This window comes from Bos indicus x Bos taurus, chromosome 5 (genome assembly GCF_003369695.1).
Source record: "Bos indicus x Bos taurus breed Angus x Brahman F1 hybrid chromosome 5, Bos_hybrid_MaternalHap_v2.0, whole genome shotgun sequence".
NCBI lineage: Eukaryota > Metazoa > Chordata > Mammalia > Artiodactyla > Bovidae > Bos > Bos indicus x Bos taurus.
Genome location: NC_040080.1, coordinates 46,672,443 through 46,691,055, shown reverse-complemented (window position 1 = coordinate 46,691,055; position 18,613 = coordinate 46,672,443). Strand labels below are relative to the sequence as shown.

Sequence of the window (18,613 nt, the reverse complement as noted above, 5' to 3'; positions counted from 1 at the left end):
TATGAATAAGCTGTTTTTAAAAGACTGGTCTGAAATTTTTGAAGGTAAATTTACAACAAACATGCCATAATTTTTATAGCCAAAGAAGTGCTATCTCATTCAGAGCAGGTACTTTGGGAGATGTCTCAGGGTTGTTTCCATTCTTCAAAAATGGTTTCAGAATTCCTTTGGGAATTCAAGTCAGAGCTGTCACACAGCTTTTTTTATTGTCTTAAGTGTTGGCTATGACAAACCTAGACAGCGTATTAAAAAGCAGAGACATCACTTTGCCAACATAGGTCCATATAGTTTAAGCTATGGTTTTTCCAGTAGTCATGTATGGATGTGAGAGTTGGACCATAAAGGAGGCTGAGCTCTGAAGAATTGATGCTTTCGAACCATGACGCTGGAGAAGACTCTTGAGAGTCCTTAGGACAGTAAGGAGATCAAACCAGTCCATCCTAAAGGAAATCAACCCTAAATAGTCATTGAAAGGATTAATGCTGAAGCTGAAGCTTCAGTGGTTTGGCCACTTGATGCAAAGAGCCGACTCATTGGAAAAGACCCTGATGCTGGGAAAGATTGAGGGCAGGAGGAGAAGGGGGTGACAGAGGATGAGATAGTTGAATGGCATCATCGACTCAATGGACTTTGAGCAAACTCCAGGAGATAATGAAGGACAAGGAAACCTGACATGCTGCAGTCCATAGGGTCACAAAGAGTTGGACACAACTGAGCGACTGAACAACAACAAAAGTGTTGCCTAGCCTTTGGTCTTTGAGGATAGCAGTTTTATGAAAACAGTATTAAAAATTAAGTCAGGTGAACCCAAAGTGCGCGATTAGACTTCGTTTTAAACAAGGTGCAGCTCTGAAGTCATGAGACAGGGATGGTGTTGTTTGTTGTTTTGTTTTGGTTGTAAAATATGACTCTTGAGGCAAACAAAAGTTTCCAGCAGCTTTTAAAGCACCAGACATTCATGTCATTATAATAACTTGCAGGACCAGAAAGGACTGTCTTGGAAGGAGGTGGAGGACCAATCATCGTACTCTGATACTTACAAATGAGGTTGTAAGGAAAGCCAGACTGAAAACATCTCAGTATATTAGATAAAAGTTATAAAGGGATAATCGTTTATTCTGAAATAGTAACTTTTTCTGTAAGGAAGCAATGTATTTTTTCCCTTGGCCCATAGTGCATAGCCCTAAAGGTCAGGTGCTTGGGTTGTAGCCATTCTGGTGTTAAAACCGGCATAGCTGCAGGACCCAGACAAATCACTATTTTTCTGAGTTTCCTTTTCTTCATCCTCAAAGTGAGGGGGTTGGACAGGTGCTATCTAATGTGCCTTTTCAGGTAGGAAAACTTTTTTCTTCCAAGTTTATGGTTAATTATAAAGTGGAATGCATAGTAATGTATAATACCTTCTGTTTTATATACACTTGGTTGATTTTAAAATCTTGTTTTTCAAAAATCCTGTGTTGCTTTTGGAATTGTCATAATTCAATGAAGCATAAACATACTTCAAGTAGTACAAAGCACTTGGTTGATGTGGAAAAGGTTCACCTTACGTTGAGTACCAAAGAATTGTCCTCGGTTATTTATTTACTTTTCACCTTGGACCACAAGAATGTGAATAATAAAATAACAATAAACTACAAGTGACAGTCAAAGCAGGATCAAGAAAATTTTAACATTAGAAATCAAAGCCAGGGACTTCCCTGGTGACCCAGTGGTGATCCAGTGGTGATCCCTTGGATCCACATCCAATGCAGTGGGCGCAGGTTCGACCCCTGGTTGGAGAACGAGGATCCCACGTGCCGCAGAACCAAAAGAACGAAGAAGAAATGAAAACCAGAGGCACAATATGAACGTAAATTTGGTTCTTGATTTTCTAGCCCCAAAGTAAAGGAAAGTTATGTGGTTCTTATTTTAAAGACAAAAAATAGCTACCCCAGGAGAGGTAAAGATTTGCTTAGCACTCAATTCTAAAAGAATTAGGTAACATTTGTAGGACGAATGAAGAGCTTTACAAACAATTATCAAGTAGCTGCAACAACCTGAAAAATCTAAAAATCAGCATCTGGTTTTTACCTTCTAAAGGTAAAACTTATACTCATCTCTGAGTCATATGTAACATGGTTTAATAATTATCCTATTTAAGGAAAGCTGGTTGGCAACTTAGGACACTTGAGGAAAAAGTGCAGGTCACTTTTCTGTTTTGTTCTCATAGACACAAAGTTGTTCAACTTGGCTTCTGATTAAGTCTTACCGTGCTCTGTTTTTATGTGGTGCTAGCCAAAAAAGAAGAACATGTCGGCCTACCAAGTGTTCTGCAAGGAGTACCGTGTAACCATTGTGGCTGACCATCCAGGCATAGGTGAGCACATTTCTCATTTTTAGTGTTCTTACTTTCCATGTGTATCGAAGCAAGGCAGTTAATCCAATCAGCAGGCAAAGTTCTTCCCATGGCCTGAAAAGGACACAAATCTCATTTCTCTCCTCAACTGTACAGGTCTCTTTAGATTTTGTCTTAGTACGCCCCGTCCAAAAGCACAGTATATAAACATACAGTTGTTTCTTTCCAAGATTCTATAGTTGACTTTTTCCTTCAGCCGCCTCTTGGGTATGGAGTTAGAGTATAGGGTTGGAGTTGGGTATGGAAATGACATATTACATTGTTCATTATTTGTCTCTGTATCAGAAGTTGGTAAGGTGAGAACACTACACCTCAGCCCTTGGACAAGTCAGGTAACATCTACAAATCTCATCTGCCCGGTGTGTGGACTCGCTTCTCAACCCTCTCACCAGGGCTGCTGTGAGGCACACATGAAGCACCAGAAAAGATTCGGATGTGCTTTATAAAGTGTGAACTTGCTCTACAATGTGGGGAGCACAGTATCACACATCTGAAAGATTGCTTCTGAGCTGCTCTAGGGAAATTCTCCTTTGTTTCTGAGCTCTCAGAAATTTGGTAAAAACCTAACATTTCTTATCAAATTCTACATAACATTTTTTCTTTAACCTAAGTAGATAAGCCATGTTTCATGGGATCATACTAAAAGATACCAATACGATGCTTCAGGCATAAATCCTTAAAGAGTAGATGTGTGAGATTTTGAGCCTGTCTCATAGCGACCCAAACAGCTTCTTCCTTCTATAAAAGACCCAAGGGAAGTTGTGGGGTTTGGTTTGGTTTTCTGAAAGAATCTTGTGCTATTTAAATCTGATCTTCAAAACCCTCTTCCTAGTTTTTGTTCTGTTCGGCCTTCTGTTTTGTTTATGGTTAAACCTTTACTGTATTCAGTTTTCCTGGGTTTTTTTCACTCTTTTGTGCCAGATTTTGGGGAACTGAGTAAAAAACTGGCTGAGGTGTGGAAGCAGTTGCCAGAGAAGGACAAACTGGTAAGCAGACTTATCACAGGCACGTTTTCATTGCTCTGTCCTTCCAGTGTGTGATCCTCCTGTGTTGTTGTTGTTCAGCTGTTCAGTCGTGTCTGACTCTTGCTTCCCCATGGACTGTAGCCCACCAGGCTCTTCTGGCCATGGGATTTCCCAGGCAGGAATACTGGAGTGGGTTGCCGTAGCCTTCTCCAGGGGATCTTCCTGACCCCAGACTCAAACCCATGTCTCCAGCATTGGCAGGCAGATTCTTTTACCTCTGAGCCACTGGGGAAGCCCGAAATCCCAAACACTGAAAATAGGGAAAAAAAGAAAAATTATAGATTGGTGGAAAGTGGCTTAGAGGGCAGTGAACAAGTTGGTGCCAGTTCACTCTAGGTGAGGATTTAGCTGCAGGGAGGCTGTCTTCTAACCTCATCTAATTTTTTTTCTCAGCAACCTTACATTTGAGCCAAAAGATGACCTACCTAGGGCAATGATACGTGTTAAAAGAGGATCTAAAGTCAGAGCCCCTGACTATAGCTAGTAGTTAGCTGTGGTCTGAGAACTGAGGAAAGAGGTCCATAGTCACAGCAAATAATAAAAACATGGGACAGTGTTTACTAGGAAGATAGGTTCTGGGTCATCACCTCCATCAACCATTACCAAATAATATACCGCCCTATCGAAACACTAATAAGACAATGATAAATAGTCATACCTGAATCACTCACAGTCACTTACAGTTAGATGATACAAAGGTGGTCTAGGAATTAGAATTTCCATTTTGCTTTATTTAAGGTACTGCTAATCTAGGTGAGATGACATATATTTTTCACCCAGGTAGATTATCTTTAGTTTCTGAGTTTTGTGTAATTGTTATCCTACTGTTGGTGTTGCAAGCCGACAGGTTAGAAGAAATATTTAAACCAGATGGACATAAAGGTGAGCCAGAGGTTTCCTATGTGGTTTTACATTCCAGCCTTAGTTAGAGGGATCGCAGAGTGAATGCTGCCGTCTGAGCAGCAGCACTGAAGGACGTGCCTAGTCCTCGCCTGGGATGCTGCTGTCACCACTGCTTAAGCCTGTGCAGTGACCTTCCAGCTTAAAAAGAAACGCTAATCCTCTGTCTGCTCCCCTCCACTGTTCCTTTTCTTTTCTTCATTCTGTTCTTCCATGACTGCTTTCCCTTTCAGTTTTTTGCCCTTTGAAATTTATTTTTGCCCTGATCTGATTGCAGGTTTGGAAGCAAAAAGCTCAGTATCTACAACACAAACAGAACAAAGCAGAAGCTACAACTGTGAAAAGAAAAGCATCCAGCTCAGAAGGTTCCATGAAAGTGAAAGGTAATGACTACATCCTTCTCTTTTCATTCTCTTCCCCACAGCTCTGTGAATTTTGCTTCTTTACTAAGAAATGGGGAGAGTGGCCTATATTAGAAGCAGATCTTGATATCCAGATACCAGATAATAAAGGTTGGCCCCAATATTTAGAAAATGTTAAGTCAGAAGTCAGCACACTTTTCTGTAAAGGACCAGAGAATACATATTTTAGGTCTGAGATCCATATGCATTCTCTGTCACGTATTTTTCTTTATTTCTTCTACAACAACCGTTTAAAAATCTAAAATCATTCTTAGCTCACAGGCCACACAAAGTAAGTTATTAGCCAGATCCAACCCATAGTCTACAGTTTTAGCATATGCCTGGTGGAGCTCATAGAAAGGGAAAACCGGGAAGAACAGTTTTGTGGTACAAGGCCCTGGGCAAGCTTTATCGCTCTGTTTCTTCTCTGTTCTCAGCTTCTTCTATGGGAGTACTGTCACCCCAGAAGAAATCCCCACCCACCGCCATGCTGTTACCTGCCTCGCCAGCCAAAGCTCCTGAGACAGAGCCCATTGATGTGGCTGCTCACCTCCAGCTGCTGGGAGAGTCCCTGAGCCTCATCGGACACCGCCTGCAGGAAACTGAGGTAAGGGCACCGTCAGTGGCAAGCTCCAGCTGCTGGTACAGTCTGGACCCGTGTGCTCATTCCACATCCACACAGTGAGCGACTGCTGTGTGCTGTTATACCAGGTGCTCAGGATACAGTGATAAGGAGGGGTGGCAGTGTTCACTGCAGCACTGTTTACAATAGCCAGGACATGGAAGCAACCTGGATGCCCACTGACAGGTGAATGGATAAAGGAGTTGTGGTACGTATATACAGTGAAACAGTACTCAGCCATAAAAAGGAACGAATTTGAGTCAGTTGTACTGAGATGATGAACCTGAAGCCTATTACACAGACTGAAGTACATCAGAAAAATAAACACCGTCTATAAATGCATATATATGGAATCTAGAAAAATGTTACTGATGAACCTGTTTGCAGGCAAGACTAGGGACACAGACATGGAGAGCAGACCTGTGAACAGAGCAGGGCAACGAGAGGGCGGGACAAATTGAGATAGCAGAATTAAGATACATACCTTCAGTTCAGTTCAGTTCAGTCGCTCAGTTGTGTCCAACTCTTTGCAACCCCATGAATCGCAGCACGCCAGGCCTCCCTGTCCATCACCCTCACGTCCATCAAGTCAGTGATGCCATCCAGCCATCTCATCCTCTGTCTTCCCCTTCTCCTCCTGCCCCCAATCCCTCCCAGCATCAGAGTCTTTTCCAGTGAGTCAACTCTTCACATGAGGTGGCCAAAGTACTGGAGTTTCAGCTTCAGCATCATTCCCTCCAAAGAAATCCCAGGGCTGATCTCCTTCAGAATGGACTGGTTGGATCTCCTTGCAGTCCAAGGGACTCTCAAGAGTCTTCTCCAACACCACAGTTCAAAAGCATCAATTCTTCGGCGCTCAGCCTTCTTCACAGTCCAACTCTCACATCCATACGTGACCACTGGAAAAACCATAGCCTTAACTAGACGGACCTTTGTTGGCAAAGTAATGTCTCTGCTTTTCAATATGCTATCTAGGTTGGTCATAACTTTCCTTCCAAGGAGTAAGCGTCTTTTAATTTCATGGCTGCAGTCACCATCTGTAGTGATTTTGGAGCCCAAAAAAATAAAGTCTGACATCGTTTCCACTGTTTCCCCATACCTTCCTGCTGCTGCTGCTAAGTCACTTCAGTCGTGTCCGACTCTGTGCGCCATAGACGCAGCCCACCAGGCTCCCCTGTCCCTGGGATTCTCCAAGCAAGAACACTGGAGTGGGGTGCCATTGCCTTCTCCCCATACCTTACCGTACATAAAATAGATAGCTAGTGGGAAGCTGCTGTGTAACACAGGGAGCTCAGCCTGGTGCTCCGTAACAACCTAGAGGAGTGGGATGAGGTAGGCGGTGGAGGAGAGGTTCAAGAGGGAGGGGAGATGTGTATACCTGTGGCTGATTCACACTGTTGTATAGAAGAAGCCATCACAACATTGTAAAGCCATTATCCTCCAATTAAAAGTAAATAAAATTTTTTAAAGAAATGGGATGGTGATAGAAATACCTAGAGCCAGACACTGGAATTTGAAGTCAAGTGGGCCTTAGAAAGCATCACTACGAACAAAGCTAGTGGAGGTGATGGAATTCCAGTTGAGCTATTTCAAATCCTGAAAGATGATGCTGTGAAAGTGCTGCACTCAATATGCCAGCAAATTTGGAAAACTCAGCAGTGGCCGCAGGACTGGAAGAGGTCAGTTTTCATTCCAATCCCAAAGAAAGGCAATGCCAAAGAATGCGCAAACTACCGCATAGTTGCACTCATCTCACATGCTAGTAAAGTAATGCTCAAAATTCTCCAAGCCAGGCTTCAGCAATACATGAACCGTGAACTTCCTGATGTTCAAGCTTGTTTTAGAAAAGGCAGAGGAACCAGAGATCAAATTGCCAACATCTGCTGGATCATAGAAAAAGCAAGAGAGTTCCAGAAAAACGTCTATTTCTGCTTTCTTGACTATGCCAAAGCCTTTGACTGTGTGGATCACAAGAAACTGTGGAAAATTCTGAAAGAGATGGGAATACCAGACCACCTGACCTGCCTCTTGAGAAATCTGTATGCAGGTCAGGAAGCAACAGTTAGAACTGGACATGGAACAACAGATTGGTTTCAAATAGGAAAAGGAGTACATCAAGCCTGTATATTATCACCCTGCTTATTTAACTTATATGCAGAGTACATCATGAGAAACGCTGGACTGGAAGAAACACAAGCTGGAATCATGGTTGCCGGGAGAAATATCAATAACCTTAGATATGCAGATGACACCACCCTTATGGCAGAAAGTGAAGAGGAACTAAAAAGCCTCTTGATGAAAGAAGAGAATGAAAAAGTTGGCTTAAAGCTCAACATTCAGAAAATGAAGATCATGGCATTCAGTCCCATCACTTCATGGGAAATAGATGGGGAAACAGTGGAAACAGTGTCAGACTTTATTTTTCTGGGCTCCAAAATCACCGCAGATGGTGACTGCAGCCATGAAATTAAAAGACGCTTACTCCTTGGAAGGAAAGTTATGACCAACCTAGATAGCATATTCAAAAGCAGAGACATTACTTTGCCAACAAAGGTCCGTCTAGTCAAGGCTATGGTTTTTCCTGTGGTCATGTATGGATGTGAGAGTTGGACTGTGAAGAAGGCTGAGCGCCGAAGAATTGATGCTTTTGAACTGTGGTGTTGGAGAAGACTCTTGAGAGTCCCTTGGACTGCAAGGAGATCCAACCAGTCCATTCTGAAGGAGATCAGCCCTGGGATTTCTTTGGAGGGAATGATGCTGAAGCTGAAACTCCAGTACTTTGGCCACCTCATGTGAAGAGTTGACTCATTGGAAAAGACTCTGATGCTGGGAGGGATTGAGGGCAGGAGGAGAAGGGGAAGACAGAGGATGAGATGGCTGGATGGCATCACTGACTCGATAGACGTGAGTCTGAGTGAACTCGGAGTTGGTGGTGGACAGGGAGGCCTGGAGTGCTGCGATTCATGGTGTCACAAAGAGTCGGACACGACTGAGCGACTGAACTGAACTGAAAGATTTGGAAGCTGGCTCTCAAAGCTTACACTGATACTTTTCTATTGAAACAATGACACAAAAGAAAATTACCCTGACACTTCCTCTCCCTCCCCTCTTTATAGAGAAATAATTGACATATAACCCTACAACTCACTTTTATTTTTGAAAAATGAGTCCAAATCCCATGGAAACTTTCATCATTTTTACTTCCAAGAGAGTTTGGATTTTTCTGTGCATTTCCAGCAAGGATTTGAATAGACAGGTTAGATTATCCAGGGGAGTCAGAGTTCCTCTACAGCTTTGAAAATAGGTAGCAAACGGGGAGATTGAGGTGTCCAAGCTCTTCATTACTCTGCACTTGAATTATACAGTGTTGTATACCCTAAGGAGATCTTTGTCCTTTTAAGCTTCAGTTTCAAAATCACTTAACCTGCAAAACTGTCATGTCCCATTTCTGTTAGCATATTCCACTTCTAACCATACTGCCCCCTGGCTCACTCAGTGGTGTAGGATTTCAGGTTTCTGCTGGGTCCTAGTAGGACATTGCAGCAAAGAAATCAGTCTCCGTTCCTAAAGCCATTTTTAAGCTGAGAAGTCAGCATAAAAATATAAAACTACCCACTTGGCTTTTATGTGAAAGTTGAATTATTATTCAACAAATAAAACGCCAGAGGCCATGAGAAATGAAGCTTTGTCTAAGTTCTTTGGCTAATTTCTCAAAATTTAGTAAGTGTCACAAACAGACACTTCCTAGTAGGCTAGGATATTTGAATGGATATAGATATTTCTAGAAGAAAATATTCTGGAATCCTTATTTTTCATATTTAGATATTCTTATGTTTCCTAAAAAGTTACAGTGACTGTAGCCATGAAATTAAATGTTACTTGCTCCTTGGAAGAAAAGCAATGTCAAACCTAGACAGTGTATTAAAAAGCAGAGACATTACTTTGCCAACAGAGGTCTGTATAGTCAGTACTATGGTTTTTCCAGTAGTCATATATGGTTGTGAGAGCTGGACAATAAAAAAGGCTGAGCACTGAAAAATTGATGCCCTCAAACTGTGGTGCTAGAGAAGACTCTTGAGAGTCCCTTGGACTGCAAGGAGATCAAACCAGTGAATCCTAACGGAAATCAATCCTGAATAGTCGTTGGAAGGATTGATGCTGAAGCCGAAGCTCCAGTTCTTTGACCACCGGATGCGAAGAGCCCGACTCACTGGAAAAGACCCCGATGCTGGGAAAGATTGAAGGCAGGAGAAGGGGATGACAGAGGAAGAGATGGTTGGATGGCATCACCAACTCAATGGACGTGAGTTTCAGCAAACTCCGGGAGATGATAAAGGACAGGGAAGCCTGGCATCCTGCAGTCCTTGGGGTTGCAAAGAGTTGGACACGACTGAGCGACTAAACAGCAATAAAATTCACCTCCCATGTTACAGATTTTCCCTGCCATTTCCTTTTAGTTTAGCAAATACTTGTTGAATACTTAGGCATAATTCCAAAAACTGGGAGGAGGAGAATTCCTAATAGCTTCCTGATGATTTCATATCATCAAGAAACTTGCAGTGTAACTGGAAAGATAAAATAGATACAAAATGAGCAAATAAAACAAGCTAGCTTCTGTGAGCAGTTGCCATGGGAGGGTTACATGTCCATATTGACTGGAAAAGGGAAAAGAACGTTGCAGACCCTCTATTCCACTTTTTTTTAAAAACATAAGAAACAGTCTTATTGAGATATAACTGACATGGCTCAGACTATGAAAAATCTGCCTTCAGTGCAGGAGACCCAGGTTCAATCCCTGGGTTGGGAAGATCCCTGGAGAAGGGAATGGCAACCCACTCCAGTATTCTTGCCTGGAGAATTCCATGGACAGAGGAGCCTGGCAAGCTACAGTCCATGGGGTCGCAAAGAGTTGAACATAACTGAGTGACTAACACAGCAACAACCATAAAGTTTACCCTTTTAAAACGTAGAATTCAGTGGCTTAGTATATGCACAGATTTCTGGCTCCATTACTACTGTCTAATACCAGATCATTTTCACTATCCCCAAGAGAGACCCCACATGTATCTGCAGTGGACTTCCCTGGTGACTCAACGGTAAAGAAGCTACCTGCCATTGTTGGAGACGAGGGTTCAGTCCCTGGGTCAGGAAGATCCCCTGGAGAAAGGAGTGGCCACCCACTCCAGTATTCTTGCCTGGGAAATTGCATGGACAAAGGAGGTTGGCAGGCTACAGTCCATGAGGTTGCAAAGAATTGGACACAATTTAGTGACTAAACAACAACAGTGTGTCAGCAGTAAGCACTAATTCCCCTTCTAATCCACTTCTCCCCAGACTTTAATCATTTGCATATATCTTCACAAGTTTGCAATTTCCTCAGACCACTTATACTGTTATCTACTTTGTATTTTTATTTAAATACATTTATCCATGCTTTCACAGTGATATCCTGGATATCACAAGTGTGGTATTCTAATCTTTTTTCTAATGTACATTGGAAAAATGGATGTGCATTATCAACCGATTAATGTTCACCTGTATGCCACCTGAAATTAGTAAACTACTACACTTTAAGGAGCATTGATTTATATATAGTTGCTCGTTTAAAATTGAATACCTGAAGCCTAATAAAATTGTGACTGTTATCATAAGTCTACACAACTCACTGTGAACAGGCTCAGCTTGCCCCACTGTGCAGCCTGCTATCATTCTACAGCTCTGCCACCTGAAGCAGTTAGAGCAGTAGTCGAGAGCAGAGTGAGGGGGTCAGGAGAGGCTCTGAAAGGGAGGTGGGGTTCCATCAGGACCCAGAAGGACAGGCAGGACTTGCATCATGGAGATAGCATCCTAAACCAAGACCACAGTGCACATGTGCTTCTCAGCCCTGGTGTCTTCTGCCAAGATAGGTCAGAAGAGACCCAGTGGGGCTCTCAACCCCCATTCCTACCTTCACCAGATCTTTTAACTGTTTTATGTATTAGGGTTCCACTTGAGGTTTTATTTTCAAAGCGTTTTATTGCTTAAATGATGAAAAACTAGAACATCCAGCGCCCAAGGTGGGGGAAGGCTGAACTATGAAGGGCCCAGCACAAGTTGCGGAAGGAAATGACAGCTCAGCTTTGGGGATGTTTTGAGTAGAAGGAATGATCACAGCTCTCATCTGATTTTCTTTGAGAATATCTTCTACTTTAGATTGAGAGTGAAGACACCAGAATTAGGGAAAAGTTATAACAATAGTCTAGACATGACAAAGATTTGAATTTAATTCAAATATTTATTGGGGGATATTACACTATACAGAACCCCATTAGTTATTGGGAGGATATAAAAAAGAATAGGACTTGGTTTCTGCCCTCAGGATGCTTATTGGGAGAGTCAGACAAAAAATATTACCTATAATTAACTGTAAAAGTATGGAGTAATACTATTAATTGCTATCTTTCATTGAACTCTCACTCAGGCAGCTTTGTGAGTGCTATACATGGAGTCTCTCGTTTAATTCACATTGCATGTTTTGTAAAACAGAATTTGTGTTCCCTTATTTTACAGAAGGAAGAATAGACTTTCAGATTAAGGAACTCTGTCTGAAATTTAGCCCCTAAGTGCTGAAATGGAGCCTTGAGTTTGGTGGCATGACCTCAGGGCCCATTCTTATAACCCTTTGCTTTATTTTCTGACTTGGAAGTAGGGGGATACATTAGACGAGGAGAATGAAGGGAAAGAAAAGTCAGTGGTGGCATGGCCTTGAGACCGGGCAGGTGTGTGAGTGATGATGACTTTAGCAGAGGAAGGAATGCTAGGAGGAACGGTAGGTTATTTCTCTTTACAGTGTGTTGAGATTGAAAAATACCCAAAACGGAAGATCTAGCAGGAAGCCTGAAATGCAGTTTTGGAGATGAAGATGTTGGTAATACTAGTAAGCAGTATGGATACTTTCTGAGCAGTTACCAGGTAGCAAGAACCACCCCCAAGTACTTTACATCTGTTATCTCACTTAATCCCCTCCTTGCTGCAGATGCTGTTAGTACTGTCTATTACAGGCACAGCATAGAAAGCAACTTGCCCCTTTCAGTGAGTGGGATAGCCAGGTTCTGAACCCAGCTGTCTGAAGCCCAGAGCTCTTTCTCTGATGGACTCTGCTACACTGCCTTCTAGGTCCCATATCCTCACAGTACTCCTAGTTGAACCAGATTACACAAGAGCTCGGCAGCAGTATTTGCAGCAAGCAATCTTATTTCTTATCTCTTTGAATCACAGAGATAACAAATGATATGAATTCTAGAAGAGGTTAAATTTTAAAAAGAACAGAAAAGTGGTATCCTCACCTGTCAAAAAGCTACATATGTGGAGAATTTGTGTGTGTGTGCTTATATTAATCATTAGTATGTAGAATTCTCATGGTTATCACATTTGAGCTATATTTGTGGAGTTCATGAGAAAAATAACTTTTGCATTCATGACCCCTACAAATCTTGCCAGCAGTTCTCCACAATAGGTGGGGCCTTTTTAAATATTTTTAAGTGTAGGGTTGTCCCCCCTCCCAGCCCCCACTCTTCCTAAGGGACCAACCCAAGGTCTCACAGAGGATACAACGGTTTAGAAATATAGACAGGAAACCTGGAATGTATTGAGTTACCAAAGCAGAAAGCTTCCATTTCTGCCGCAAGTTTCCTGGAACTGCCCCAGACTCAGAGAGCCATGCGAGGAAGTACCCAGGGCCTGGAGGGAGCCTCACGAGTGTGATGCAGGCCGCAACCTCCTCCTCTCACGCTCTTCCTTTCAGGGCATGGTGGCTGTGTCCGGCAGTCTGTCCGTGCTTCTGGACTCCATAATCTGTGCGCTTGGCCCCTTGGCGTGTCTGACCACACAACTACCTGAGTTGAACGGCTGTCCCAAACAGGTCTTGGTAAGTTTCCTTGTTTCCTGGGATTTAGGAGGGGCCAGACCCTTGGGAGCCCTGTCAGGCACAACCTCTTAAAGCTCCCTGGATACCGCACTGCTGTCAGCCGGCGGAACGTGACACTGACTGCTGAATGTGTGCTGGACCCTCAGTGAAATCGCAGACACGCCATTTCCTAAGATTTCTCTCCTTTGGAGAGAAGCAGCGTAGCCCCTAAGGCACTGCACTGCCTGTGTTTCCTATTTGCTCTTCCAGAGATGAAGAGAGTGCGAGTCTGCTGCCACTGCTTTACTAGGATTAATGGGAGATGTCAGCAGAAAAGCTCCCAGCAAACAGACAACAGAATACCATCTTCTCCCCCGTTTTCTCTAACTCCAGACTCCTTTTCTGATCTCTCTCCCCTAAACAAAGAAATATGTCTCAGGGAACTAAGGTAAAGTACTCTTCGACTGAAACTTTTCCCCTTGTTTTGCAGTCAAACACACTAGACAACATTGCTTACATCATGCCTGGACTGTGACAGCAAAGACTCTTGGGACAGAAACCTTTTCCTGCCCTGTTGCTGGCTTGTGTGTATGTGACTGTTCCAGATCCCTTCACTGGCCTCTGGGTGTAGGTTTTAAATTTTTATATATATGCACATATATATATATATATATGTAAAATGTAAAATATATACATAGGACTGTAAGTACTTTGCTTTTAATAATTTTATGAAATGGCAAAGGTTTAGCCAAGACGAAACCTTGGCATGAATATGGGCTTGGAATTCTTTCTTCTCCTGTGGTGGATAAATCTGCCTTAAAAATCAGTGTAACTTGGGGGCTGGGGGCTAGTTTTGGATGCCTAGTGCGTCATGGTAAGGTTGGCTAAAATGTGATTTTTTTCCAAACTCAGTTGTACCTCCAGACCCATCACTGACCATTTGCCTTACCTGTCTTACAGTCTGAAATGTAATGGGAAAGATTATGGGAAGACATCAGTTAACTGAAAATACAAAGCTTTTCAACTTGAAGTGACCTAGGTGGGAGGCGATAACATCGTTCCCATCTGAAAGTTATTGTGATGGCCTAAGTAAACTTAGTAGAGGGTTCATTCCAATTCCTGCTCTATCGGTGTCCATGTCTCAAAACTTATTGTAATCATTGGTACCATTGGCAGCCTCTGTCTGGGCCAAGGAGTTTTGTGAGCCCTGGAGTGGGTAAAGTCATCAGTGTCACCAGTTGCACAGTCTGTACTGTGAACTGACCCAGAGCATTTGGTCAGCAGCACTAAGAGCTGGTATCTTCCATGGGCAGCATCAGCTCAGCTCACAGTTCTCCCGCTTGGTTGTTGGGCGGATGTAGAAGGTGAACTTTGCCCAGCCTAATTCCTGGGATCTTCTCTTTGGCTCCCCTGCTGGCCAGATACATGGCGTTTCGCATTCCACACATAAGCGAATTGCAAAAAAAAAAAAAAAAAGTACTGTGTTCTCATGTAGGTTTATTTATGTGCGAGTATGAATGTGTTTTAATTATGTGTATTTAACTCTTTAAACTCCCTTAGATTTTAATTTATCCTGTAAATTTCTGTATATATAATTTAAAAAACAAGAGCCTCCACCAGCAACAGCATGTGGAAGAGACTAGATTTGTCATTTCTTCCTCCCCTCCTTCCTCTGGCCTCCTCTGCAAACTCCAGATCACCCACTCTTTAGGGTATCGTGCCTCAAGACGGAATCATTATGTTGGGATTCTAGTTCTTTACAATTAAATAATGTCAAGAAAGTGAAATAAAAAGGAATGTTACCATTCCCAGCTGCCCTCATTTCCAAAGAACCAGATTTTGCTTCCAGTTCCAAAGAAAACAGTTGAGCCCTTCAGGGTTGTTTTTAAATTTGGTGCAAGAGTCCACATCAAAACCAAGCTCTGAGGTGACTGCTTGCTTCCCTTGGCCTGGATGGAGCAGAGGCATCAGAGTCGATCTCTGAGGATAGTGCCCCCAGCCTGCATCCTGTGTAACTCCTTCCATCCTTTTTCCTTCCCATCCATACGGTCACAGGACTGTGTTCCTTAAAGGTATTCTGGCTGCCGAATGCCTTTCTCACCTCAGAGCAGTTTTGAGATTGAACTGGGGAAACAGAAGGGAACAGGAATGTCTGGGAACCAAAACTACGAAGAGCAGAAGTCCTGGTTTGATTTCGTGTGTCAGCGCTTGTCGCACACCTCCTCTCTACCCAGGTCATCTCCTGTTGGACACAGGGTATCAGGGAAGGGGCCTCGGAGACATGGATGAGTACAGAAAGAAGCCAGTCCCACCATCGTCATTTGTACACATTAACGACGTCTTGACGAGCGCCTGCTTTTTGTTTGTTTGTTTTCCTTTAAAGTCCAACCCTATTGTATTTGTATTTAAAATTTGTAAACATTTGTATAATAATCTGTTCCTTGTGGTATTTGGTACTATTAGAGGAAAAACTTTGGATTCAGACCTTCTTGCAGTTTTTATATCATTGTTTTATTTTGTTTTTTAAATAAATTCTAGCAGTTTGATCCAAATCCCATTACAGTTGTATAAAGAAATAAAATTTTGTACTTATATTATTAAAAATCACATTTTTAATATTTGTAGTCCAGTGTCAGCTATCTTTTTCCTGTGGCAACCAAAGTGCCTATGAAATTTTAAACTTGTCTTTCACATTAAAAAAAAAAAAAAAGCCCATCTGGAATAGAGGTCAAGTTTCTGATCAAAGCTATCTTCCTAACAAACATCTTGCTCTGTTTCTATTAACTTTTACATTGAGGACTTTCATCTTCTCTTTTGCTAATTGCAAAGCCAGTGGCTCTGTAAGTGTAGCTATATTCACTGGCAAATGAAATTGTATGCACATTACATTGTTGGCCTAAGTCAAATATCTATCAGTCTTGTATAAGAGTTGCATTCAAATTGTGTGCTAAATCATGTGTTTCAGTACTGTCCTGATTTGCTGAGTTACACTGGATTGGATAAATCACTTAATTTTATAGGTATCTGCAGTCCTGTCTATAAAAGTGTTAATGTCACTTCCCTGTTTCCAAGCCTTGCAGCCAGCCAGCCTGACATGTATGTTTAGTAATACTGTGAACATCTAATATATGAGATTAGAACTTTCAAGGTAAAATTTTCAACACAAACATAAGGTGTTAATAGTCATAAATAATAAAATATTATGATTGGCTGTAAGGCTCACTTCTTACAGAGAGGCAGCAAGAAAGAGATCACCATATTGCTGAAGAGTGCTTTGCATATTTTATTGCACTTAATCCTCCCCCAAAGATTTATAAATATTATCCCCTTTTACAAATAAGGAGACAGGTACAGGAAAGCACTTTCCCTGAGTTTAAACAGCTAAGTAAATGGCAAAGCCAGAATAAGCACACTGGAACAGCAAACCCCAAAGCCGAGGTTCTCTTCTACCCCATGCTATCCTATGCTAAGTCACTTCAGTCATGTCTGACTCTGTGCAACCCCATAGACGGCAGCCCACCAGGCTCCCCCGTCCCTGGGATTCTCCAGGCAAGAACACTGGAGTGGGCTGCTATTTCCTTCTCCAATGCATGAAAGTGAAAAGTGAAAGTGAAGTCGCTCAGTCGTGTCCGACTCTTAGCGACTCCATGGATTGCAGCCTAACAGGCTCCTCCGTCCATGGGATTTTCCAAGCAAGAGTACTGGAGTGGGGTGCCATTGCCTTCTCTGCTCTTCTACTCCAAGCCACCTTCGAATTTAAATTGTGTATGTAATTCATCGGAATCCTTCTCCATTATCTGCAGTCCTGAGCAAATGTGATTGCAGGAAAACTATCAGAACTATTCATTGTCCAAATGTTCTTTTGTCCTAGCTGGACTTTACTATAGGGATCTCACTTTTCTTGTCATACTGTGGTCTTTAAATTTTGGAAGCAGAGTATCTTAATTTTTTTGTTTAAATGTACTTAAAGGTTATAATCAATTATATTACATTTATGCATTGTCAGTCTTGAGGGATTTCAACATTTTTATCCATAGTAAGGCATTTGATATTGATATTGCTAAAATGCTTAAAAGGAAAAATTAAAACAGACTATTTACTAAATGAGTTTGTTCTGTTAGGAAATAGTTTGAAGACATAGTTTGTACTGCACTTAATGTTTCCCATTTACATTACTATTTATTGTATCGACAAAATCTACACACTTCCATTTCTAATTTAATAGCTGTACAACTTTCTGTCTGCATGGAGTTAATATAATTTCACTCCCTGTTTGGGGGTATGTGGGTTGTTTCTGCTTTCTTACTATGAAGGACGAAACTTATGGCTGTTCTATTCTCTGTAGTAAAGCCAAGATCTGCCTATAATCACTTCAAACCAGAGTGATGCAAGAAGGCAAGAACTTCCAGTCATCCAACATAGTGATATTAAAGGTTAATGGAAGAATCCAAAGGAAAATCATGCTAAATACTTGCCATACTAACAAGCAATATGCTTAAATGAAAAAAAACATGGAAGGTACCTACCTGACATGAAAATCATCATAAGTGCACATCCCCCCTTTATAGGCTAAATGCCATTGCTAATTTAAATTTTCAAGCATTAGTCATCGTGCTGGACAACAGTGAGAGAAACAGACATAGCATCCCAGCCTCAAGGAGCATCTAGACTACTGGGGGACTGGTTATGTATTAACATGTCTCATGAGCATTATTAAAACACTTCAAAGCACAGGAGTACATGATTTCAATAAAGCTTTTATATGGTACAATAAAGATGTCAGACCCTATTGACTGTTCAGTTAACATACAGAAGCGATAAAGTTGTAATTCAGGTTTTCTATCATCCTAAATTTGAAAATTACTAGCCTTTCAAATTAAAAATTCACAAATATGTTCGATAAATACTAAATCACCTCGCAGTAGCTCACACTACCAAAGCAGTGGTTATTGTATCTTTTGGAGTGCATGTCATTAGAAGCAAAAAAATATAACCAATAGATAAGATATCTAATGAGTAAGTGACACAGCTGAAACATGGCACACGGGAACATGGAAGAAGATATATGAATTACAAAGCTGGAGAAAGCCTTTGAGATTCTTAGCTTGGGGTCCACTGATGTACCTCAGGGACCCCAGAACCCCTCTGAGGTACAATTCTATCTTGCCTTTTTTCTTCAGAAACGCTCGAATGCTTTGTACAATTTCTCAAAGGATCCTGTGACCTAAAAAAATAAAGTTTAGAAGTCCTTGATCTAATTCCAGAATTCAGAGAAAATGGAAGCCTGCTGTTTGAATCACACCGTAAATGAATGGCAGAGATGTGTCCTAGGACCACCCACAACATTTGTATGCTTTCTGCCACCCTGAGCTCTAGCCCATCACT

At 41.8% G+C, this 18,613-nt stretch overlaps 1 protein-coding gene across 4 annotated transcripts in view; it reads left to right on the top strand.

The window, feature by feature from the left end:
- Positions 1-15,852, top strand: part of HMGXB4 (HMG-box containing 4) — a 35,588-nt gene extending 19,736 nt beyond the window's left edge. For all 4 annotated transcript variants that reach the window (XM_027541846.1, XM_027541844.1, XM_027541845.1 and 1 more), the window contains 6 exons: positions 2,275-2,356; positions 3,317-3,381; positions 4,598-4,703; positions 5,159-5,328; positions 13,127-13,249; positions 13,719-15,852. In XM_027541846.1, the coding sequence (XP_027397647.1) occupies positions 2,275-2,356; positions 3,317-3,381; positions 4,598-4,703; positions 5,159-5,328; positions 13,127-13,249; positions 13,719-13,763 (591 nt within the window). In that variant the 3' untranslated portion in view covers positions 13,764-15,852. The remainder of the gene's footprint in view (positions 1-2,274; positions 2,357-3,316; positions 3,382-4,597; positions 4,704-5,158; positions 5,329-13,126; positions 13,250-13,718) is intronic.
- The last annotated feature ends 2,761 nt before the right edge of the window (positions 15,853-18,613 follow it).